Source organism: Onychostoma macrolepis, chromosome 19 (assembly GCF_012432095.1).
Source record: "Onychostoma macrolepis isolate SWU-2019 chromosome 19, ASM1243209v1, whole genome shotgun sequence".
Lineage (NCBI taxonomy): Eukaryota > Metazoa > Chordata > Actinopteri > Cypriniformes > Cyprinidae > Onychostoma > Onychostoma macrolepis.
In genome coordinates this window covers 30,518,311-30,543,305 of record NC_081173.1, presented here as the reverse complement: position 1 = coordinate 30,543,305, position 24,995 = coordinate 30,518,311, and the positions used below count along the sequence as shown (strand labels likewise).

Sequence of the window (24,995 nt, the reverse complement as noted above, 5' to 3'; positions counted from 1 at the left end):
ATGATGCCAAAAATGCAATCTACTGAAGGCTTCTCACTGAGTCATAAGACTATAATGCTCAGAAATGTTGTTTATGTAGGAAACTCACAAGTTTTGAGACTGACACCTGAACGAAATGTAGGCAACGTCTTGATTCTATGTTCAGAAATGCTTTCTATATAGACAACTCTCCAGGTTTTAAGACTAAAAATGCTGTCTATAGGAAATTAATTGGTTTTAAGACTATCACCTATGTTATATATGTATGTACCGTAGGCAACACACTTGGTTTTGAGACTGACACCCAGAAATGTTGTTTATGTAGGCAACTTATCTAGGTTTTGAGAAAATGATACAGACGTTGTTTAGGAAACTCACTTGAAATGCCTCAGAATGTCATCTATGTAGGGAACTCACTAGGTTTTGAGTATGATGCCCAGTAATGCAGTCTGGTGCTCACCAGCTTCAGATCTGCGCTAAGTTGTTGTCAAGTGAGTGAGCGCAGTAGTCTATGTATTGACACAGACGCAGTAGCGGTTTTGAGAAAGTAAAGCAGGAAAAGAGGCGCTTCCTCCTCCCTCAGAGCGCGTTCTTCATGAACATTTCCTGTCGAGTTTGTGACTCACGTCCATCTCCGCGTTTCCTCTCAGATGAGGGAGGAGAATGAGGCTCGAGCCGATATAAGAGCATCGATCCGGGGTCAGACGCGATGGAGCATGTAATGGAGCGTTTCGGTTCTGTCGGTTTTGGATCGGTTCTTCTCGTGTATCTGGTGTCTGGTGAGTTTCCGGTTCTGTCTCGTTACTGCGACGCGACGCTCTGATTCTGACGCCGGTAAGATCAGTGAACGGGGGCGCATCAGCGAGTTGCGTCGCGTCAAACTCAGTGTTTATGGGGTGTAAATAGATTAATTATTAGTTCCTCTTTCAGTGTTTGAAACTGTCAGACAACACGAGCCTGACACACGTTTCCTCGTGTGTGTGTGTGTGTGTGTGCGCGCGCGTGTGTGGGTCTGCGCGCGCGCGTGTGTATTTGAAACTCTCCAATTCTGTCCCTGTTGTCTAATTTGTTCATTCTGTTTTTACTTACTAAATGTACTGACATTTGTCATGATTCTAAAGTCGTGTAAAATATGCTTTACAAATATCGTGTTTTGAGTTGTTACTAAATCTGTATTGCATTACTATGGTGGGATCTCGTTCAAATATTTACCACAGTTTAACTAGTGTGGTGTTACCGTGATAAAGTATTAAATATTATAATTAACTATAAGTAAAACCGTTTAAAAAAGATTTAATTGAAAATATCTGAATATTTTCAGATATTATAATAACTGAGATAGCCTAAATATAACCTATAATATTACATAAAACGGTTTTTTTTTTCCATTTAGTTTAACTTGATGTAGCCTACTAAAATAACTAAAACTAAAAATGAAATAAAAATGAAGACATAATTAATAGGCTATAGACATGTTACACAATAATAATAAAAAAAAAAAAACTAAAAAAAAAATCTGGAAATATAAAAATAAAAGCATTTCAAATTTTAATACAAGCTGATAATGCGTCTGCAGAATGGCTACCATATTTATCATGATGTCAGATAGATAGATAGATAGATAGATAGATAGATAGATAGATAGATATGCAAATTACATTATGAAAACTAGTTAGTAAGAATCTTGGTTACTTGGTTAAGTAATGCATTCTAATTGATTTCTTTTTAGATTTCTTTTTACTCAACTTATTTTAAACGTACCATTAAAGGTTCTGTATTGATATAAAAAAGCAAAGAAAAAAGAAAATATATTCCATTTTGTGATATTAACATCATAAAGTGCCTTAAACATTACATTACACCAGGGTTTCCCAAACTGAGCTTAATGTAAGAACTGCAGTGGGTTTATGCGTTGGTAAATAATTAATAATGAATTAGATCATAATACAAGTTGCATTAAATTGATAAAGACCTTTTGGAGTTTTATGTATTTAGATTAAATAAAAATGAATTCTTCTTAAATGAGGTTGCAGGCGTTTTGTCTTGTATCTTCATCACTGTCCATCACTAAAGTAAAACACAGCATCCGTCCACACAGATGTTTCTGCAGTTTAGCGTGAAACAACATAAACCTGCGGTTGCATTTAAGAGATTCTGAAGATCCAGATATAATGTTTCCCAAAGCTCCGTGTCCATTTACCACAGCTAACAGTGATGCAGCATGTGTTTGTGTTTATTTTCCTGGCAGACGCAGATACTGAAGCAACGTCCAGCTGAATGTTGAGACGATTACGTCATCAGATCCTGAGATGCTTGTTGCTTTAGAAAATGTTTTATTTATGTTTTATTTTTTTTAATGAACACGTGTTAGGGGTCTAAACGAACGTCAGTTTGCAGAATGTCTGTGAATCAGCTGGTCTTTGGGTGATTTTCAGCGGATTTATGAAGTCAGTTTTTGACCAATCATATTAATTATAAACATCATCCACTAACTAACTACAAACAAGAACATTACCTTTGGTTGATCCAAGGTTAGTTAATTAAAAAAAAAAAAAAAAAAAAAGTTACTTAAAATAAAAACATTAACTGAAATTAAATTATATATATAATATATTTCAACTATTTTATTTCTCATTTTTATATAGTTTAACTTGATCTGCTAAAATAACTAAAACAAAACAAAAAAAAAATATTAAAAACTATGAAGACATTTTAAAAAATAAATAAAAATGACAAAACATAAAATTACTAAAGCTTTAACTGAAATTAAAATAAAAACAAAAACATAAAAATTAAAATTAATGAAAGCTATAACAGTATCTCAATGCGCTTCTGATCTAGCCTCTGTTTGTGTTTCTCAGGTGCATCAGCTCTGCTTCACACAGCCAATCCACACAGTGTGTGTAAGTCATGTGACCCTCAGCCGGCGAGCTGCAAGTCGAGTCAGTGCATCGCCAACTGCAGTGTATCAAAGGTCTGCCCAAGTCCAGATGACGTCTGCGCCGCCGTCTGGTATGATGCACTCGTGAGCATGAATCATGCAGCTGCAATGGGGTCTGTTCCAACACGCTCGCAGTCGTGATGCAGCATTCTTCGCTTAAAGAAGTAGTTCACCTATAGTGAACATATGCTGAAAATGTGCTCACCCTCAGGCCATCCAAGATGTAGATGAGTTTGTTTCTTTATCAGATTTGTAGAAATGTAGCATTGCATCACTGTTTCACCAATGGATGCTCTGCAGTGAATGGGTGCCGTCGGAATGAGAGTCCAAACAGATGATAAAAACATCACAAGTAATCCACACCACTCCAATCCATCAATTAATGTCTTTGTAATTAAGCTGTGTGATTGTAAGAAACAAATCCATTATTAAGACGTTTTTAACTTTAAACTGTTGCTTCTGGCTAAAATACAAGTCCATAATCCATAATAACGCTTCCTCCAGTGTAAAAGTAATCTGGTCTGAATCAGGAGAGAAATCTGCACAGATCAAGCACCGTTTACAAGCCAAAACAGTCCAAAACAGCTTTGAATGCTTAATGCGTGGATTTTGATGTGAGAGACAACAGGAGATTGACTTATTCACTGGAGGAAGTGTTATTATGGATTATTTTAGCCTGAAGCAATGGTTTGAAGTTAAAAATGCCTTAACGATGGATTTGTTTCTTACAAACATGCAGCTTTTGTCTTCTCAAGACATTAACTGATGGACTGGAGTGGTGTGGATTATTGTGATGTTTTTATCAGCTGTTTGGACTCTTGTTCTGACGGCACCCATTCACTGCGGAGGATCCAATGGTGAGCAAGTGATGCAATGCTGCATTTCTACAAATCTTCTGAAGAAACAAACTCCTCTACATCTTGGATGGCCTGAGGGTGAGGACATTTTCAGCTAATTTTCATTTTTGGCTGAGCTATTCCTTTAACAAATGACAATAAAGCGAGCGTCTTGAAGCAAAGAAGCCTTTTTCATTATTCTTATAGTGCACCTAAAAATTGATCATTTACTCTCCCTTATTTAAATTTTTTTTGGGTGAATGATCCATCATAGTAAGTTCTTTGCAGATACACGAAGGTTCTTTAAGGCACCAGAATATAGTTGGATAAAAAGAACCAGAGAACTTTAAAAGTTTCTCCTGTGACGTTAAATGACAAAACACTTTTTCTAAACCATCTTTGATATAGCTGTAGATGTGTAATAGATGCAAACTAACCTGTACACTGCTGCATTATGGGTTTTGTAATTTGGTTTGTTGTGATTATTAGAAAATGGAAAGTGAAATAAGCTCATGTTGTGTTTTCCATGCAGCAGGAACATCAACCCAAAATACACACACACTGGTGTAAATCAGCTGACTGGACATAACTGACTTACTGTTTCTCTTACTATTACTAAACTACTGTTTACTGGACACATTACGCAACTGTTAAAAGAGTAGTATACACCGCTAACTTGATACTATGTTTTTAAATAATGTGAAAGTGAAAGCACATTTTAATGATGAACATTTCATAATTCACTGTAGCATCCATTAATCATCTTACATATAAATATTTGACATTTATAAATATTTGAACACAGTTAACACACTGGCCCCGCCCCAAGACCTGTAGCCTGCGTCATCTTATATTTTAGCATAATTGAGATACTAATTATTAAATTCATTTTATATTTGTAATTTTCATTTAAATGAAAAAAAAAAAAAATTATAATAATCATTTTGTGTTTTTGTAATTTAATTTTTAATTTTTTTTATTTTTTTTGTATCCACCTTTTTCTTCAATGTGGAAGTAAGTCTATGGGCGAGACTTCCGGGTCATTAGCCGCTGTAGGTAAATAAAGAGAATAGAATAACAATGTGCAGTAAACGATAAAACTGTTTGCACTACAAACCAGTGTGTTCATAATTAATATAATGCATTAAAATAATATGGTAAGACACACCAATTTTCAATATCAAGCAGCAAAACTAACTGTTTCGTACAGCTAAAAACAGCTGGACACAGATGAGACCAGAAGCCAGACCCATAGAATTTACAAATGGCAAATGTAACACATTTACGGCAAGGAAAAGGTGGATATTGTAAATGTCTATATAGTAGGGGTGTAGTGGTACACAGATATGATGGTTCGGTACGTACCTCGGTTTTGACGTGACGGTTTGATATGATTTCGGTACAGAAGGGGGAAAACTAAACATAATTTAATTATTTTGTAATTAAACAGTGATTTACTGGAAAAGTTGCTCTTTCTTTAAATAAATTAAATTACAATTAAAATGTATTTTTATAGGAATAAAAATCTACCTCAGCTTATACTCTAAAATAGAGAGCACTTTTACATTACTATAAGCTTACAATCAGTGTTGGGTAAGTTACTCTAAAAAAGTTCATTACTAGTTACTAATTACATCTTCAACAGTGTAATTACTGTACAAATTACTCTTTCCAAAAAGTATTTAATTACTTATTACTAATTACTTTCTAAATCCTACATCAGCCTCAACGAGTAAATGATACAAGGATAGACATGAAATGGTTCTTTTCATTATTTCAAATAAATAATAGATAACTACATAAATTATTCTGATCACACTTTAGATTGGGGTCTTATTTTCAATATTAACTATAACTTTTGCCTCAGTATACTCCTAATTACTGCTTATTAAGACTTAGTAAAGTAGTTGTTAAGTTTAAGAATTGGGTGGGACTAAGGATTTAGAATAAGGTCTTGCAAAATAAGACATTAATATGTGCTTTTTAAGTAATAATAAACAGCCCAGTAATATTCATGCTAATAACCAGCTAGTTAATAGTGGGAATTGGACACTAAAGTGTTACCTATATTCTGGTAGCACTTTATTTTACAGTCCTGTTCCTCATGTACATACTTTGTACTTATTACAGTAATTACAGTAACTAGGTAATAACAAGGTACTAACCCTGAACCTATCCCTAAATCTAACCATACCCCATGTAGTTACCGGGTATTACCAGAACTTATTAACTCACCAAAGTATTTAAAGTGAGAAGTTATAATACTGCACATTTTGACAAATGTAGTAGAGCATCAGGATATTGACTCGTGCAGAAAAGCGGCATACTGTGCAGACATAATGCACAGTGCAGAATAAGTATGATTAGTATGCTAGTGATTGCATGAACTTTATTTCTGTCTTTCAGGTGGAGGAATAATGGAGTTGTGACGGTGGAGACGAAGTGTCATGACTCGACACAGCCGCTGAACGGCGTGATGCTGGACAACTACAACAGCTCGGACTGTGTGCTGTCGGTCAGAAACATGAACGCTCCTAGCCTCCGTCTGTGCGCCTGTACGGGACGAGAGTGCAACGAACGCATGCTGCTGAACAAACCTGATGACCAGAACGTTAAATGTGAGTGCAGTTGTGGTGTGTGTGTGTGCGTGTGTGTGTGTGTGTTTGTTTGTGCGTGAGAGTATGTGTGTGGTTTCCTACTATTTGCCATATCAGCAGCACTGAATAGGTGTGTGTTTGTGGTTTTCATAGTGTTTGTTTGAGGTCTCCTTCAGATGTGTGTCTGGTTTTCAGTGCATAATTTATTTCACATATCATCAGCATTGAGCTAAATCTGAAAAATGGCATATTTGCATTCATATTGTTCTAGTTATGAATGTAAAATTGATTCATAAAGTGTCTGTAGTAATTGTGTTGGTTTTACATAAAGCAAGACAGTCAAGATAAACTTTTCTTATAACAAGTGTCATATAAAGTTGGGTTACAAACGCTCTGAACTGCCTCTAAAGAGAGAACACTCATTTGTCAACATTAGCTAATGCATTAGCTAACATGAACTGACTGTATATATATTAGAAATGATATGCGCACACACACACACACAGATATATGTAAATATAAATATATAATTATTTTGATATATATAATTAAAGATAAATGTAAAATATATAATGTAAAATACAATATGTAATGAAAATATATATAATTTATAAAAAATATAAAAATGCATAAATAAAATGAATGTAAATAAAATAATGTAGAAACTAAAAATAAAAATAATACAAATACTACACAGCATATAAAATACAAAAAATAACTTGCGATACAACTCTTTTGTGTGTTTTTTCATGTATTCATGTAACATGTATTTGTAAATGTTGAAATAAACATAAAAATACAAAAAAAATAAAATGCTAAATACGAGTAAATAATTTTTTTCCTTTGAAATGACTGTAACAGGCAGAATGAATGAATCCAGATATGTGACCCTGGAGCACAAAACCAGCCTTAAGTGGTTTTTATCCATTATTATCCATTTTTCTTTTATGCCAAAAATCATTAGGATATTTAGTAAAGATCATGTTCCATGAAGATATTTAGTGAATTTCCTACCATAAATATATCAAAACTTAATTTTTAATCAATAATATGCATAGCTAAGAACTTCATTTGGACAAATTTAAAGGAGATTTTCTCAGTATTTAGATTTTTTTGCACCCTCAGATTCCAGATTTTCAGATAGTTGTATCTCAACCAAATATTGTCCGATCCTAACAAACCCTACATCAATGGAAAGCTTATTTATAAGAAATCTCAATTTTGAAAAATTGACACTTATGACTGGTTTTGTGGTCCAGGGTCACATATTATTAATACTGTATATATTTCTCTGTTTCTCTCTGTGTGTGTATTTTTGCAGTGCCTACATCAGAAACTAATGGAGCGTTCAGACTCGCTCAGATATGTAGGTTCTGTGATATTGAATCTACGGCGTGTAACGCTACCGGCGTCTGCGAATCCTTGTGCAACCTCTCCTCCATCTGCGAGAATCCCGACGAGGTCTGCGTCAGCGCCTGGTATGTGTCACTTTTCTATGTTCTACATCTATGTTTTTGTTTACAGACTCAGTCTGCAAATCTGAATCTCATTGATTCTCAAATACCGCTGTTTAGAAGCAGAATCTGCATTTGCTCTGCATTCAGTATTACTGCTGTCTAGACATTCGTATTTCCGATATCAGTCGCAATGTCAACTCTCTGTGTTTGTTCAGTGTGAATGACCGTATGTCGACCACGACTGTGTTAATCAGGAAATGGCTTCACTGTGATACAGGAAATCCTGTCTTGACTTCCAGACAATCCCGCAGGAAATAGTTCAGTTCAGTTCGGAGATAAACTCTGACAGTGAAAACACACACAGTCAGAGTGAATGTTTAAAGGAGTAGTTCAGCCGAAAATGAACACTTGGCGAGTTTGTTTCTTCATCAGATTTGGAGAAATGTAGCATTGCATCAGTGTCTCAGCAATGGATGCTCTGCAGTGAATGGGTGCCGTCAGAATGAGAGTCCAAACAGCTGATAAAAACATCACAATAATCCACACCACTCCAGTCCATCAGTTAATGACTTGAGAAGAGAAAAGGAACAAATCCATCATTAAGATTTGCTTCAAACTATTGCTTCTGGCTAGAATACAAGCCTATAATCCATAATAATGCAAAAAGAAAATATGGAGTAACTCAATTTCCTAACATATGTTACAGAACAACATATTATTTACTGCTGTTCAACAGTTTGGGAGTTTTTAATGTATTTGAAAGTAGTCTCTTCTGCTCACCAAGGCTGCGTTTATTTGATCAAAAATACAGTAAAAATAGTGAAATATTATAGAATTTAAAATAGCTGTTTTCTAAGTGAATATATGTTCAAATGTAATTTATTTCTGTGATGCGGAGCTGAATTTTCAGCATCATACTGCAGTCTTCAGTGTCACGTGATCCTTCAGAAATCATTCTAATATGCTGATTTGCTGCTCAAGAAACATTTCTGATTATTATCAGTGTTGAAAACAGTTGTGCTGCTTCATATTTTTATGGAAACTGTGATACATTTTATTTTTCAGGATTCACAGATGAATAGAAAGTTCAAAAGAACAGCATTTAGTTGAAATAGAAATCGTTTGTAACTTTATAAATGTCTTTGCTGTCACTTTTGATCAATATAATGTGTCCTTGTTGAATTAAAATATGAATTTCTTTCAGAAAATCCCTTCTAAAACTTCTAAAGTGGTAAATATTTGGTGGATTTTTAAAGAGGACACACTTCTGGTCTTCTCAGATTGACTGAATAAAAGCAAATCAACTCATAATGTGCATGTTGTGTTTCAGGAGGAGAAATAAAGGGAACCCCATCATCGAGACGGTGTGTCACAATCCTGCGCGCCCGTTTCACGGTCAGTATCTGACGGACTACAACAACACCGTCTGTCTGATGAAGCAGGTGAAGGGGATGGAGGACAATTTCTACATCTGCTCCTGCAATGAGGAAGAGTGCAACGATCGGCTCATCTTCGCTGACGGTGAGTGAGATGTGAATGAGAGGAGCTTATTTTTGAAAGAAATTAATACTTTTATTCAGCAAGGATGCATTAAATCAATCAAAAGTGACAGTAAAGACATTTATAATGTTACAATAGATTTCTATTTCTAATAAATGCTGTTCTTTTGAATGTTCTATTCATCTGTGAATCCTGAAAATAAATATCCATCACAGTTTCCACCAAAATATGAAGCAGCACACCTGTTTTCAACATTGATAATAAGATTTATATTAAGAGTTTAATAAGAGATATTAGTTTCAATTGATGCACTAATATAACTAAAATAGAAATTAAAAAATATATATAAAAATATGTACATATTAAAAAAATAAATAAATACTAAATTACTAAAACTTAAACTAAAATTAAAATTAAAATGGAAAATCTAATAATAATTCAAAATATTAATAAAAAATATAACAGGATCTGCCTGAATACACAGAACATAAAATAATTCATATTATGTTTAGTTTCCCCTCTCGAGATTGACAGTCAATATTTTCTGAAGCTCAAGCACCTCCTTTCACTGACTAACTATGTTTACATAAACTTTTTTTTTTTTTTTAAGTTTGTACCATATTCTTCATGTAAAGGCCCAGGAAATGTAAAAGTTTGTGGTCTTTTGAAGAAAAAAAAAAAAAAAACTTTTATTGATCAAATTGATCAAATGTGCCAGTAAAGACATTTATAATGTAACAAAAGATTTCTATTTCAAATAAATGCTGTTCTTCTGAACTTTCTATACATCTGTTAATCCTGAAGAATAAAAATGTATCACAGTTTCCATAAAAATATTGGGCAGCACAACTGTCTTCAACATTGATAATAATCAGAAATGTTTCATGAGCAGTAAATCAGCATATTAGAATGATTTCTGAAGGATCATGTGACTCTGAAGACTGGCGTAATGATGCTGAAAATTCAGCTGTCCATCACAGAAATAAATTACATTTTACAATATATTCACTTAGAAAACAGCTAGTCCAAATTGTAATAATATTTCACAATTTTACAGTGTTTTTACTGTATTTTTTATTTAAATAAATGCAGGCTTGGTGAGTAGAAGAGACTTCTTTCAAAAACATAAAAAAATCTTTTAAGCTTTTAAACAGTGATGTATCAGTCAGATGTTCACTTCCTGTCTGAGTGGGCAGTTCTCGGTCAGAATAAGAATATTAAGACTCATATATCACAGTTTTGACTCTGTTACAATGTGTGTAGGTCAGTCTAAAAGCATTCTTGGGGTAAACTGCGAGCCGTTTTCTATAATGTCTCAGTGGAGCTGCTGAAGCGTTCAGACGTGTGGTTTCCTGTCTGTGTCTATAGATCATCGCATGCAGATGTTGTTTTTATATCCGTGTGTTATTTCTGTGCGTCTGCGTGTGCACGTGTGCGGTTTGTGTTTGGTTGCACATCACTATGTTTACTGTAACGTGTATCATTAGGGAGTTTTGTGCAAGGAAAGGACCACTAACGTTTATTTCTGCTTCTGACTAGAATCTAGTTTTAGATGAATTAAACAGGAAGCTGCATCATGTGATTCTAAGAGGAAACTTTTGGTGCAGAAAATGTCCGTCTGTTCAAATGTAAAAACTGCAAAGTGACGTTCAGCCTCTGTATTTTTGTCTTGTTTTCCAGTATTTAAATGTTTCTGAATTACATTTACATAAGTTTTCTGAGAAGTTGTGAAGTGTCAGAAAAAAGAAAAAAAAAAGACTGATGAATAGTATCACTTTCTGCATTCTCAAACACATGAATTCACAGACTATGCCATACAATTGCATAATATTGAGAATTAAGCAGAATGTTAATTTTTGTTTGTGAATATCTAGTTTAGTTGCTTCTAAGCAACTCAAACTAAATCCTGACTCTGTTTCAAAGGTTTAATGGCAGTAATTTGATTAGTTTAGTGATTAGTTAGCACTTTCTCAGAAGTGCTCATAAAGCTTTTATTTTGTTTCCTGTGTGCTATTACTCCAGGAAGTTGTGTCAAGTCAGACAATCAGATTGGAAATGAAGATTTCAACAGATCTTTACAGTACTGTGTGCAATAAAAATGTATGACATTTTAGATGGACAGTACATCCTTAAAAACGACCTTCTAACACTAGCTTTCTCTATTCTTTTTCTATTCGTTTGACTTGTTTTATTTTTAATTAAAAAGTCCCTCTAACACTAGTGTTCCCTATTCTTGTTCTATTCTATCTGTTCATTTATTTAAAAAAAAACCTGGGCTAGTCTAACCCTGACTTGTCATAGCACTTGAATATCGTTGCTCTTTTGTTGGTTTTGATTGCTTCTATTGTCCTCATTTTATAAGTTGATTTGAATGTGACCATGGAGCACAAAAGCAGTCTTAAGTCGCTGGGGTATGAGCAACAGTCAAAAATACATTGTGTGGGTCAAAATTATGGATTTTTCTTTTATGCCAATAATCATTATGATATTAAGCAAAGATCATGTTCCATGAAGATATTTTGTAAATTTCCTACCGTAAATATATATAAACTTAATTTTTGATTAGTGATATGCATTGATAAGAACTTAATTTGGACAACTTTAAAGGAGATTTTGTCAATATTTAGATTTTTTTTGCACCCTCAGATTCCAGATTTTCAAATAGTTGTATCTCAGCCAAATATTGTCCGATCCTAACAAACCATACATCAATGGAAAGCTTATTCTTTCAGCTTATTTGATGTATAAATCTCCATTTCAAGAAACTGACCCTTATGACTGGTTTTGTGGTCCAGGGTCACAAGCAACACAAAGAAAAGGGTGCACGTGAGTTAGACAAGATGTTTTGGCAGAATAGCAGCAATGAAAAGAAACAAACAGCATGGGGGGCTGGCGAGTGATCTGGTGCTCTTTTATCTGGGGTGGTCTTTTCGGATTGGTGATAAAGGGATGGATGATGTCAGTTGCTGATGTTGAGTGACCGGTGACAGGAACAATGACCAGTATCTAAGAGAGTGAAAGTGACAAGAAAAGCAAAGACAGAGAGAAACACAGCACTGCACATACACGTTTTCATTTTATTTATTAGTTTAATTTTTCATAATTTTATGCGCTTTCGTTGTTTTCATTAGGCTGTTTATATATTACTATTTAGGTTGAATTTTTATTTTTTATTTCAGTTTTAGTTCCTTTTTTATTTATTTATTTTAAGTTGGTAATTTAAGTACTTTAGTTTAAAGGGGTCAACGGATGCCCATTTTCCACAAGTTGATATGATTCTTTAGGGTCTTAATGAAAAGTCTATAACATACTTTGGATACAATTTCTCAATGGTAGTAAACAACACCCATTTTAAAACAGCTCTGTTCACAGCAAGCCATTTCGTTGCATGCTCCTTTAAATGCTAATGAGCATTCAACCATCGTGGGAGGGGCCTGTGCAGAACTACATCACTCTGCCAAGAATCTGAGAACGGCTTGATCTGAGAAAGGGGTTATCATTTATCGGGATTTTAAAAAGCACTGAGTGGATTTTGATTATTATAGGGTGGTTGTGTACACACACTGCCAACAAACATTTATGTTCAAACAACAAGTAAAAGTGAATTTCAGCTAGTTGCCAAGTTCATAAGTTTTCATTTAATATTTATATTTTATTTTGGGTAACAGAAATGTTTCTAATAGTTCTGTTTTGAGTAAACTGGTAGTAATTTTCCTCTGGTGTTTCTGTGCAGTGTCAGCTCCTCCAGGAGGCGTTAAGGTCAATTTTCCGCCAGTGCTGTTGGTCAGTGTGGTTTCTGCATTGATCGCTGTCGTCGTTCTCATCTCGTCCTTGTACTGCTATCGCGTGCTTCGCCAGCAGAACCTCAAAGCGCCCAAAACCAAAGGCATCGACAGTGAAACCTGTGCGATTATCATGAGTGATGACGACCGATCCGACAGCAGCTCGGCCAACGCCAACAGCCTAAACCACAACACCGAGCTGCTGCCCATCCAGCTGGACGTTATAGTCGGGAAAGGCCGCTTCGCTGAAGTCCACAGAGCCAAACTCAAGCAGGGAGCGACAGACGAATCCTTCCAGATGGTAGCAGTCAAAATATTTCCCTACGAAGAGTACGCCTCGTGGAAAACCGAGTGGGAGATTTTCTCCGACGCCGAGCTTCGGCACGAAAACGTGCTTCATTTTCTGACTGCCGAGGACCGGAAGGCCGAGCGATGCTATTGGCTGATAACAGCCTATCACGAGCGAGGGAACCTGCAGGAGTTCCTGACGCAGCACATGATTGGCTGGGACGAGCTGTGCCGATTGGGTGGGTCTCTGGCGAGGGGTGTGGCTCATCTCCATGCCGACCAGACGTCATGCGGACGCGCTAAAGTGGCCATCGTGCACCGCGACCTGAAGAGCGTGAATGTCCTGGTGAAGTCGGACCTCAGCTGCTGCCTGTGTGACTTCGGTCTCAGTCTGAGACTCGATAACTCCATGTCTCCTGAAGAACTGGCCAACAGCGGACAGGTGAGAGTGTGGCATCATTACTGACTGAAACCCTGGGTCATTTTCAGGAAACTTCCATATCCTATCAGTTATTAATATATTATATTATTTATATGTATTATATTAATAATTAATTATTTTAATTATATGCTAATACTATAAACTAAATAATTTATTTTAAATATATGTATGTGTGTGTGTGAATAAGTATTCTATATTTAAAATAATCTATTTTTAATTAGTATATAGTATTTAATTATAATAATTAATTATGAATAAAACATTAATTAATCATATGTAATGAATGATATAATCATATGTAATAAATAATATATTAATAAAATGAATAAATTATATTAGATATATTGAGTATATTTTTATAAATAAATGCATTTACTTATTTACATATTTATTTAATATTACTATTTCATTGCATTTTTCTTTCAAACTGTTTGTCTTAAAAATCAAATATCTGTATCTATCTGTCTGTCTATCTATCTATCTATCTATCTATCTATCTATCTATCTATCTATCTATCTATCTATCTATCTATCTATCTAGTTCTTTTATAAACTGTTTTACTGTAACTGTTTTAATATTATTCTTATAAATAAATGCATTTATTTATTTAATTAATATTACTGTTTCATTGCATTTTCCTTTCAAAATGTTCATGTTTTAAAAATGACTAGTATCTATCTATCTCTCTATCTGTCCGTCTATCTATCTATCTATCTATCTATCTATCTATCTATCTATCTATCTATCTATCTATCTATCTATCTATCTATCTATCTATCTATCTATCTATCTATCTATCTATCTGTCCGTCTATCACTCTGTCTATCGTTCTATCTATCATTCTTTCGACCAGATCCATTTCATTTCTCTATCCAAATGTTCATGTTTTAAAATGGTTAAATCATAATAATTAGCAGATACCACATATTTTATACATTATTAACAATGTTTGTTTCATGCCATAGTTTTTGTTTGTTTGTTTTTTGTTAAAAAAGAATCCCTTTTTTTTTTTTTTTTGTCCGTTAACAGTTTGGTTTACAGTTGGTTAACAGAGTTATTGAGTGTGATGAGATCAATGTAAGTGTAAAAATAATGAAATAACATTAAACACTCTAAGAGAGAAAGTGACGTCTGTGTGAACTACATGCTCAAAAATAATGATGATAGAACGATAAAAGCATTGTATTTAAAGAGGAAACGGCACGGTGCAATGCTGAACTGAAAGTGTAGAACAAACACTTATGAAAATGAAAATGAAAGCATTATATAGGCACAATATTTATTTATTTATTTATTTATTTTTAAATTCTGTGTAACATCTGATATAACAGTGATATTTAGCAGGAAAACAAGCATTTCAAAATAAAGGGCTGTAGTATGTTTTATATTAAAAATGTAATCGCCTTAAACACCAGTTAAATCTGTCAGATAATGTGAGTTTAAGTTCATTATATGAGCTCACAAAAGCTCTGCTGGTCTTTCTCAGGTGGGAACGGCGAGATATATGGCCCCTGAGGTGCTGGAGTCCAGGCTGGACCTGGAGAACATCGAGTCCTTCAAACAGGCCGACGTTTACTCCATGGCTCTGGTTCTGTGGGAAATCACGTCCAGATGCAACGCTATCGGAGGTAAGAAATGTCTGTCAGTGCTTACACTCACCATATTACACACACACGCGCACGCACACACACACACTCACACGCTCTCACACACACACACACACACATGTTCATTTTTGTGAAAGGTGAGGACATCCCATAGGCGTAATGGTTTTTATAGTGTACTTACTGTATGTGCTATTGCCCTACACCAACCCTACACCTAAACCTACCCCTTACAGGAGACTGTGCATTTCAACTTTCCCCAAAAAAACCTCACTCTGTGTGATACCTTTGTCATTATACACATCTATGTCCTGACGTTTCACAAAAACGCGCGCACACACACACACACACACACACACACACTCGCTCACGCTCACACACACACACAGAAAGAGGAGAGTCCGTCTCACCTGATCCCAGTCCACAGACACAGCAGATCCTCTTCACGATCTCCAAACATAATTTGTTGTAGAAATGATGTGTAAAGACCCAGTCTGATTTAAATATAAATATGTAAAACATATATAATTAAAAATGAAGATAAATGCCCAAAAAGATGTAGTTATTTTTTAATAACAATTTGTGTTTAACTATATATATTAAATATAAAATACAAATATTATATTATATTCGAAACGCGTAGATCTACTTTTAACTATTTGTAATGATTTAAGCCCAGCACATTAAAGGCTTTTTATCTTACCACATGAGTGCCTTGGAAGTATTCCGTCTACATAATTATATTATACAGCATTAAATATAATATTTCATTATAAAATATGTTAGAAAATGTTTAGATGGATAGATGGATGGATGGATAGATAGAAAGAAAACATATGTAGTATTGATTGTTCTAAGTGTTAATTTCACCAAAAATTAAATGTAAATATTGACTATTACATTTAATACCATTTATATGTATACAATCTTTAAATAATCTTTAAATCTTTAAAAATAGACACCCCTCCCCAGTTTCATTGAAATATAAAAATATTTAAAAATGTATTGTTGAAAATAAAGATAAATACCCAAAAGATGTAGTTAAAATATTTTATATGTATTAATTATATATAAAATATATATAAAAATAGTATAAATCATTAATATATTATATTTAACAAATGTATTAAATATTAGATTTTATAAATATATTTATATATGTACATAATTGTATTACACTTATATTATATACAATATTATAACATTTAGATATTATAATATTTATATATATTTGATTGATTATTTGAAAAAAAATATAATAATACTATATATATATATATATATATATGTGTGTGTGTGTGTGTGTGTGTGCAGTGGCGTGCACAAGGGGGGGGGCTCGAGCCCCTGCCCCTTTGAGGTCCGACGGTAAAGTGCCCTTGCGGTCCGGTGCCCCTATTCTGCTAGGGGTGTTCGATATGACGATTTTTGATCGTGGACTATAAAAATGTCTCCACGATTTGCTTTTTTGAAGAAATATCGTTGTATCGTGCCACAGCACACATTCTATCAGCTGCCGTTCTGGCGCCGCCGTCTCTATGTAACGTATACTGTACAACGCCACATACATTCAGATCAGTGTTAACTCAGCGGTAGAGTTACTCTCACGGGACACTGCACTTATTCGCAGTCACCAAAAGTACATTATCTGCATCTGCATCTGCATCTGCTTCGTTTCATTCAGTGTGCTGTTCTGACGAGCGCCTTTTCTGAGCACATTCACCCAAAGCGCGTGCTCTAAAAAGCCCGTCAAACAGCGCCTGATTACTGAACTAAGCTATGTTTTGTGCTAATACTGTAAAAACACACAAGTTTTATGTATAGACTCAGTTGGTTATGTCTAAAATGAAGGTAAACAGCTGAGAGAAACGCATGCGTGCCTGTATATTAGATGCGTGCAGGTCTTAAAGGGGCAGTACTGAACATGCTGCCGACTGTAATTAAAGGGATAGTTCACCCTAAAATTGTAATTCTGCCATTATTTACTCACTCACATGTTGTCCCAAACCTGTATTAATTTCTTTCTTGTGCTGAACACAAAAGAATATATTTTGAAGAATGTGGGTAACCAAACAGTTGCTGGTTCACATTGACTTTAACAGTAGGAAAAGAAAAAAAAATACTATAGAAGTCACTGTAGACCAGCAACCGTTTGGTTTTCCACATTCTTCAAAATAGCATTTATTTTCAGCAGAAGAAACTTGTTCAGGTTTTGAGTGAGTAAATGAAGGTATAAAAATCAAACACTAGCCTATTTTAATTTTGGGGTGAATTATTCCTTTAATGTTAATAAAACACCAAACACAAAGAGAAAAATCACTCACTACTCTTGACTGAAAAACTTTAATACAGTTGCTTTAATAGGAATCAATCCATATAGTGTTTTATTTTTATATTTGTTCATTCAATTTCTTGAATGCTCCTGCTAAATACACCTATTGTAGACTACCTGAAAATAAAACACTGTTTATTTTATTTGTATATTATGGGTATTTGTAATGTGTATCTTTGCTCTCATTTTTTAATAACAAAGATAAAATAATGACAACGATTTTTATCTTCACCCACTTTGGCCTAAATATCCGCCATACTTTTTTATATTTTGTTACCTTGAAAGGCTTTGTCTTTATAATAGGGAAATTAGTTACTGCTCAGACAGCTTGCAAAATAGAAAATCCAACATGACAAAGAATTGTGATAATATTGTGAATCGTGATATTTAAATTTGTTTTTTTTTTAAATCGTAATATTTTTGCCATATCGCCCACCCCTAGCTGAGGGGGACCAAACCCATACCCCCCCCCCCCCCCATTTTGCCCCTGCCCGTCCGGAGGTCTGTGCACGCCACTGTGTGTGTGTGTAATTGTAGAAAAGCATCATTAAATCTCTGTTCTGAAGTTCCCAGGAAATGTATGTGTCAAAAACAGGAAGCATCGCTGTCGTGAACTCAGCTGTGACACGTGTCATGTCACACAGCCCACTTCCTGTCCCTGCACCATGCACTTCCTCTATGGCATTGTTGTTGTTGTTGCTATTTAAGGGTCTTTATTTCAGATTCAAGAGTATTCGTGGCAGAAAGCAGCCAGATTTGTGTCGCTTGTTGTGAATGGCTGCACTGTAAAAAAAAATCTGTTAAATTTACGAAAAAATACCGGCAGCTGTGGTTGCCAGAATTTTACCGTGAAAAAGACGGTAGCAACATTTTAGGATTTACAGAACTGTTTAAATTTACAGTGAAAAACCGTATCTCATTAACTGATACAATGTTAATACACAAACCTTTCAGTTAAGTCATTTTATTTGCAGAAATCGACTACGCTTAAATTATCCAACTGCCATTTGTTTATAAACTAATATTTATAATGTTTATGTAACGTGAGCATAAGAGTAGTGAGAACTATTTTGTTTATGTCCATGACGAAAATTTTACTGATTTATGCAAAGTCATCAATTCAACTCAAAACTCTTGCAAATAACAGCAGCACACATACATGTGTGATTAAAATTAATAAAGAGATTCTCTTTACATCAGTAACTACACAGTTACTGCTTTTAAATAAAGCAACATGAAGCATAACATCAGTGTCTCTCTGTCCGTCCTTGACTTAAGCACAGGCTCTACTCTCCAGCACAATGGTGACCCACGAAACACAACAGGAAGTTGACTGTTAGGTTTTACAGTATTTTGCTGTTTTTTTGTCTTGATTTTATGGTGAAATACCGGCAGCTGTGGTTGCCAGTAATCTACTGTTTTTTACAGTTTGTTCCGTAAATTAAATTTACGGTATATTTCTGTTAAAATTACGTTCCACAGAATGTTTTGTCATCTCACAAATTTAACCCCTTTAATCCCACAGCAAAATCCTCAGTTTTAAAGAGCACTTCTATGTGTCCACACTACAGAGTGTTGAAGTAACACTGAAGCAGTGATGAATTAATGAGAGAATTAAGTGACTAATTAAATTAGGATTGAGTTTATTGATGAACACCTGCTGTTAACAAGTAGAATCATTGAAGGAACGAGAAACAAGAGCAGAGAAACAAAACTTACAGCTAAAGCCAAGATGAAATCAACTGAAATAAAACATGAAATCTCTCAAGATTTCAGAAGAGGATGATTAAACAACTCCACAAACAGCATCTCCAGCTTCTTATTACTAACCACTTTTACTTTATTTCTGTCATGTGTACAAAAGCTCTTATTGAGATTTTAGTTGTTGTACTTTCATTTGAAGTCACCATATTGGCGATCAGTGGTTGCTTTAGTTGGGATCTTGAATCGTGACTCTTTAACATTGGTTTTTGTTTGGTTGCTTTTAATTAGCTGTGTTTATTAAGCACAGTTTTTAAAGCAAAAACACCAAATTAATCTATCATCATAGGAGACTGATGTCAAAACCATCATGATGTAGTTTAATTCACTGATTATCCCATGTTAAGTCTCTTGTTAAACATGTGATATGCACCATTAATTACTACAGTAATCAAATGTTGTGAAACAGTTCTAACCAGAATATGCACAAATAAATATATTGAACTACGGCAGAAATTAAACACACACAGACATCAACAATCAGCGTATGAATCTCAAAATTGGTGACTATCAAAAACGATATTAAAAAATTTAAAAAACGGTTCAACTCTGAACATCACAAAACAGTTTACTGAAAAGTAACAACAAAAACAACACCAAAATAAAAGCAAATAAAGAAAATATTAAGAACATTCAGCTGCATAATTTATTCATGCTGCAGTGCATGCTGGGAGTTTTGTACTGGCACCCAGCATGCTTTGCAGCATGAATTGTTTTATTATTAATAGTCACCATTGTTGAGGTTCATGTGCTGATTCCTGATGTCTGTGTGTTTCTAGGTGGTGCTGTAACTCTGAAGGTTTTGTGCATAAAAGGTGTTTAAATTCTTTCATAATGATTTGTCAGCTTAACGTATGGAGTAATATTACTACTATAGCCAATATGAAATTAATTACAAATCACCCACATTGTTTGACACGAACTGAGATCAGTGATCCAGGTCATTAGAAGATGATCACCACTTTTAAGTCTTAAACAAAACTACAAACTCTCTTGGCTTTTCTTGTCATAACTAATGTGCTCTACAAACACAGTCATAACAGCCAAAGTAAAACTAATCTTAAAGAGTCAAGGGTCAAGAGCATAACTAAAGCAACCACTGATCGCCAAAATGGTGAGATAAAACAAAACATTTGAAATAAAATATAAACCTCTGTTAATTCGTAGATATATGACAGAAATGAAGTCAAACTGGTTAGTAATAAGTGGAGCTGGTGATGCTGTTTGTGGAGTTGTTTAATCATCCTCTGCTGTTTTATTTCAGTTGATTTCATTTAAGGCTGTGGCTGTATGTCAGTTGTAGTTTTGTTTCTTGTTCTTTCCTTCAGTGATTGTGTTTTTAACAGCAGGTGTTCATCAGTGTCTGAATTCACTCATATGTTCTCAATCACTCTGTCTAGTGGACTATATAGTGCAGTAATGTAGGACTAGTGAATGAGGGTGTAGAGAGTGGTTTCAGACACAGTCTATGAATGTCGACTCTGAGGCTACTTTCTCGAAAACAAAGGTTAGATCTATTACAGTTATTCACTGTATATAGTAAGGAAACTTACTCTTAATCATTTAACAGGTTATTACTGTGGTATTTTACAGTTTTTTACTGTTAAAATCACAATCATTTTTTACAGTGTGGTTAAAACCTTGATGATGCACTTCCCACAATGCCGTTCTCCGGTGATTCCGCACAGAGCTGTCAGTCAAACTCATTCTGATGTGTGTGTGTGTGTGTGTGTGTGTGTGTGTGTGTGTGTGTGTGTGTGTGTGTGTGTGTGTGTGTGTGTGTGTGTGTGTGTGTGTGTGTGTGTGTGTGTGTGTGTGTGTGTGTGTGTGTGTGTGTGTGTGTGTGTGTGTGTGTGTGTGTGTGTGTGTGTGTGTGTGTGTGTGTGTGTGTGTGTGTGTGTGTGTGTGTGCAGAGGTGCGGAATACGAGCCTCCATTCGGGAAGCTGAAGGATCATCTGTGTGTGGAGAGCATGAAGGACGACGTCATCAGAGACCGACTGAGACCCGAGATACCGACCAGCTGGACTAACCACGCGGTAACTACCTAAACTAGTCTCACAGAGCCTGACGTTCACTAAACCAGCACCTCTTAACCGTCACAGACCCCGAGATACTTCTGGTGTTTCTGTAATGATAATGGAGCTGAAGCTGCTCATATTTCAACTTTTTTATTTATTTACAGCAGGTTTATTAGAGTTAACTAAAACTAAAATCATAACTTTTTTACTTGAAATAAAATGAATGTTAACTGAAATGACATATAAAAATCTTAAATTTATTTAATCTAGTTTTGAAGTTTGTTTTTATTTTAAACTTAAAGAAAAAAATTAAACTATAGACAAAACTCACTAAAATCAACATGAAAGCAAAAATATAAAAATTAAATCTAATTTAAAATAAAAAACTATAACATTTAACTATAATATTTAAGTATCTACTCACTATAGTACTGTGCTGGTATATGTAATGTTAATCTATTTAATTTTTTGAGAAAAATTGTATTTATTTGAATATATTTTCATTTATTTTAAGAATTTATTTTAATCAAATTTATATTGTTGATTTTGTTATTTGATATTGATTTCATTATTTATTTTAATCAAACGTTTTATTTGTTTTAATATTTTTATACTCCATTTTATACTATACTTGTAGATGTATTTACTTATTAATCTATTTAATTATTTAAATATAATTAGTGTTATTTATGTGAACCTATTGTTTTTATTTATTTTAATTATTTATTTAAATCTATTTTATTTATTTATTTATTTATTATAATCATTCATTTAAATGATTAATATATTTAATTTAATCTTATTTTTATTTACTTTTCTTTTTATTATTTAAGTCTGTTTTAACTCTTTTTTATTATGTTGTCTGTTGTTGTTATTGTGTTTTAATTATGTATTTATTTTAATATAATTTTATTTTTTAAATCTTTATTATTTAATAATTCATTTATTTATTTGAATCATGTATTTATGTATTTAGTTTAATCTTATTTATTTATTTTTTTTAGATTTTTTTTTTTCGCACTGTTTTCTCTAAACTTCCTCGTATCATCATGCGGTCTCTCTCTCTCAGGGCGTTCATCTGCTGAGCTCCACTATCGAGGAGTGCTGGGATCACGACCCCGAGGCGCGTCTGACGGCGCAGTGCGTCGTGGAGCGATTCGGTGAAATCAGCAGCGCCGTGATCTCGCCCGTCAGCGCCGACACCAAGAGCGAACAGGATTCTGGGAACGATGAGAAGGAGATCTGAATCGCAGACACCCGTCTTTCCAATCAGCTGATAAAGGCCGTTTAAGACAGACATGTGACATTCGCACTTTACAGGATCAACTAAGCACGCCAAACACACGCATGCGTACAGCACAGGTGATGTTTATTTAGCTATGAACTCATATTCCATATCCAGAGCGCGTGTATGATGCCAGTCGCTCCTTAGCAATCATTATAAGCTTCAGGGAAAATCTGCTTCGCTGACGTGAAACAGTCAAACACAGATGAACAAGAGTACTGATGCAAAGGATTCTGGGACATGTGAACTCACACCAAGAAAATCCAAGAGACCCTTGTGAACTTGCAGTATTATAAAGCCACAAGATGATTATGAGCGAAAAGTTGATTTAAGTGTTTATTAAAGAAAAATATATAAAATAACTAGTGCTGTCAAACAATTAATTGCAATTAATCGCATCCAAAATAAATGTTTTTGTTTACATAATGTGTGTGTATATTGTGTATATTTTGTGTATATATAAATACAAACACATGCATGTATATATTTAAGAAAAAAATTATGTTTATATATTAAATATATTTATATATAAGAATATAAATGTATATAAATGTAAATATTTTCAAAATATATACTGTATGTGTGTGTATTTATATATACATAATAAATATACACAGGACACACACACACATATGTATTATGTAAACAAAAACTTTTATTTTGGATGCGATTAATCGTTTGACAGCACTAAAAATTACCAAAGAGAACTGTGAGCCAAAGATGATCAGGATTCTAGAGATGAAATATGAAATCGCTGTATTTGAGACTCTCGGGTGAAGCTGTTTGTTTATTAATGTGAAAATCTAAACTTCTTTTACACATGTGCCTTACAGAGCAGAGATTCATTCAGATCAATGTTGATGATCGGTTCATGAGGATCTGATCCTTCAGCAGATGAAATATCAACATTCAGGTTCAGCATCTGAAAGCAACAGTTATAAAAGCAGAGAAAATGAGCACTTTTGCATATATGCATATATAATCATTGTGTATATTTGTTTAAAAACTTTATAAAACATCATAAAATCATTGTTTGTGAATGTTTTTTTTATTTTATGGACAGCTAAAACACTGCAGCTGAATATGGTGCTTTAAAACAACATGAAATCAAGTTTAACTCCATTTAGTCTCTTAATTCATTTTTCTGGTTTTATTGTGTATCCGTTTAAGTTGGGGAAAAGTAAAATTAGTTGCAGGCATTGTTTCATATCAATTTTTAATATTTTTTCACACAGAGTTCAACAAGCACATTCATAGGAGGTTAAATCAATCAAAGATATACTCTTCTGATTGTTTCCTTCTTTCTGGTCTTCTGATATTAAAGCGCTTTTATGCCAGCAATATAATAAAATATCTAAATAAACCACGGATTTTGTGAGGATGATTTGAGGCTCAGGTTCAGATTAAATCACATACTGCCTCCTGCTGGAGAGAGTCAATATCACACAAATACGAAATAAGATTTTGTGTTTGTTAGGAAGCTCACAGATTTTCACTGTTTTGTCTTTTTCAAATGACTTTTAGGTGGAAAAAGCAATTGTTTTACTTTTGTCTGAAACCCAGACTTTTACACGATAAAATTGTTTGTTTCACTCTTGGTTTTAGATCACCATCGTTTCAAACATGTAATAATTCATTTGTTTTATGGTGGTTTTTCATATTTTAAGTTTGAAAGTCTGGGTTTCGGACGAGAATAAAATAGTGATTTTTTTTTTCTAAAATATGAAAATATAAAAAAATACCATACAAATATGAATTATTACATGTTTGAAATGATGGTAATCTAAACTAAAGAGCCTTACACAGTGAGTCTGAAATTTTTGTATGCGTTTTTTCGTTTTTTTTTTCCCCTATTTGTCCTCCTTTTCTATCAAAATGCTAGCTACGGATGTGAAAACGCAGAAAAGTTTTTTTTATTGACGGACGAAACTTTCGGAGGCAGTGTGTAAACATTATTGACACAACATGAGGTCGTATTTATTTTTTAACGTGCGAAAATTCTCACGACTCAGTGTGCAATGACCTTCAGAGTGAAACAAACATAATTGTAATAATTATTGCATAAATATCAACATGCTATTTCAAACATTGTTGGCCCTGATATTTTTGTTTGTTTGTTTATCAGGAGAGGAGTGAAGAAAACAAAGAAAAATCAAGGTAAATGACACTTGTGA

General features: G+C 34.0%; 1 protein-coding gene across 2 annotated transcripts; it reads left to right on the top strand.

Moving 5' to 3' along the window:
- The first annotated feature begins 459 nt into the window (after positions 1-459).
- tgfbr2a (transforming growth factor beta receptor 2a) lies at positions 460-23,850 on the top strand. 2 transcript variants are annotated; one of them, XM_058753905.1, is made up of 10 exons: positions 460-758; positions 2,841-2,991; positions 6,163-6,374; positions 7,675-7,831; positions 9,141-9,331; positions 13,044-13,822; positions 15,310-15,451; positions 15,667-15,669; positions 21,433-21,554; positions 22,606-23,850. In XM_058753905.1, the coding sequence occupies exons 1-10, from the start codon at positions 689-691 to the stop codon at positions 22,780-22,782; spliced, it is 2,004 nt and encodes a 667-aa protein (XP_058609888.1). In that variant the 5' UTR covers positions 460-688; the 3' UTR covers positions 22,783-23,850. The 2 variants fall into 2 exon arrangements, 1 of the variants encoding a protein (XP_058609888.1); XR_009267315.1 differs by lacking the exon at positions 15,667-15,669 and having other exon boundaries at positions 461-758; positions 21,431-21,554.
- The last annotated feature ends 1,145 nt before the right edge of the window (positions 23,851-24,995 follow it).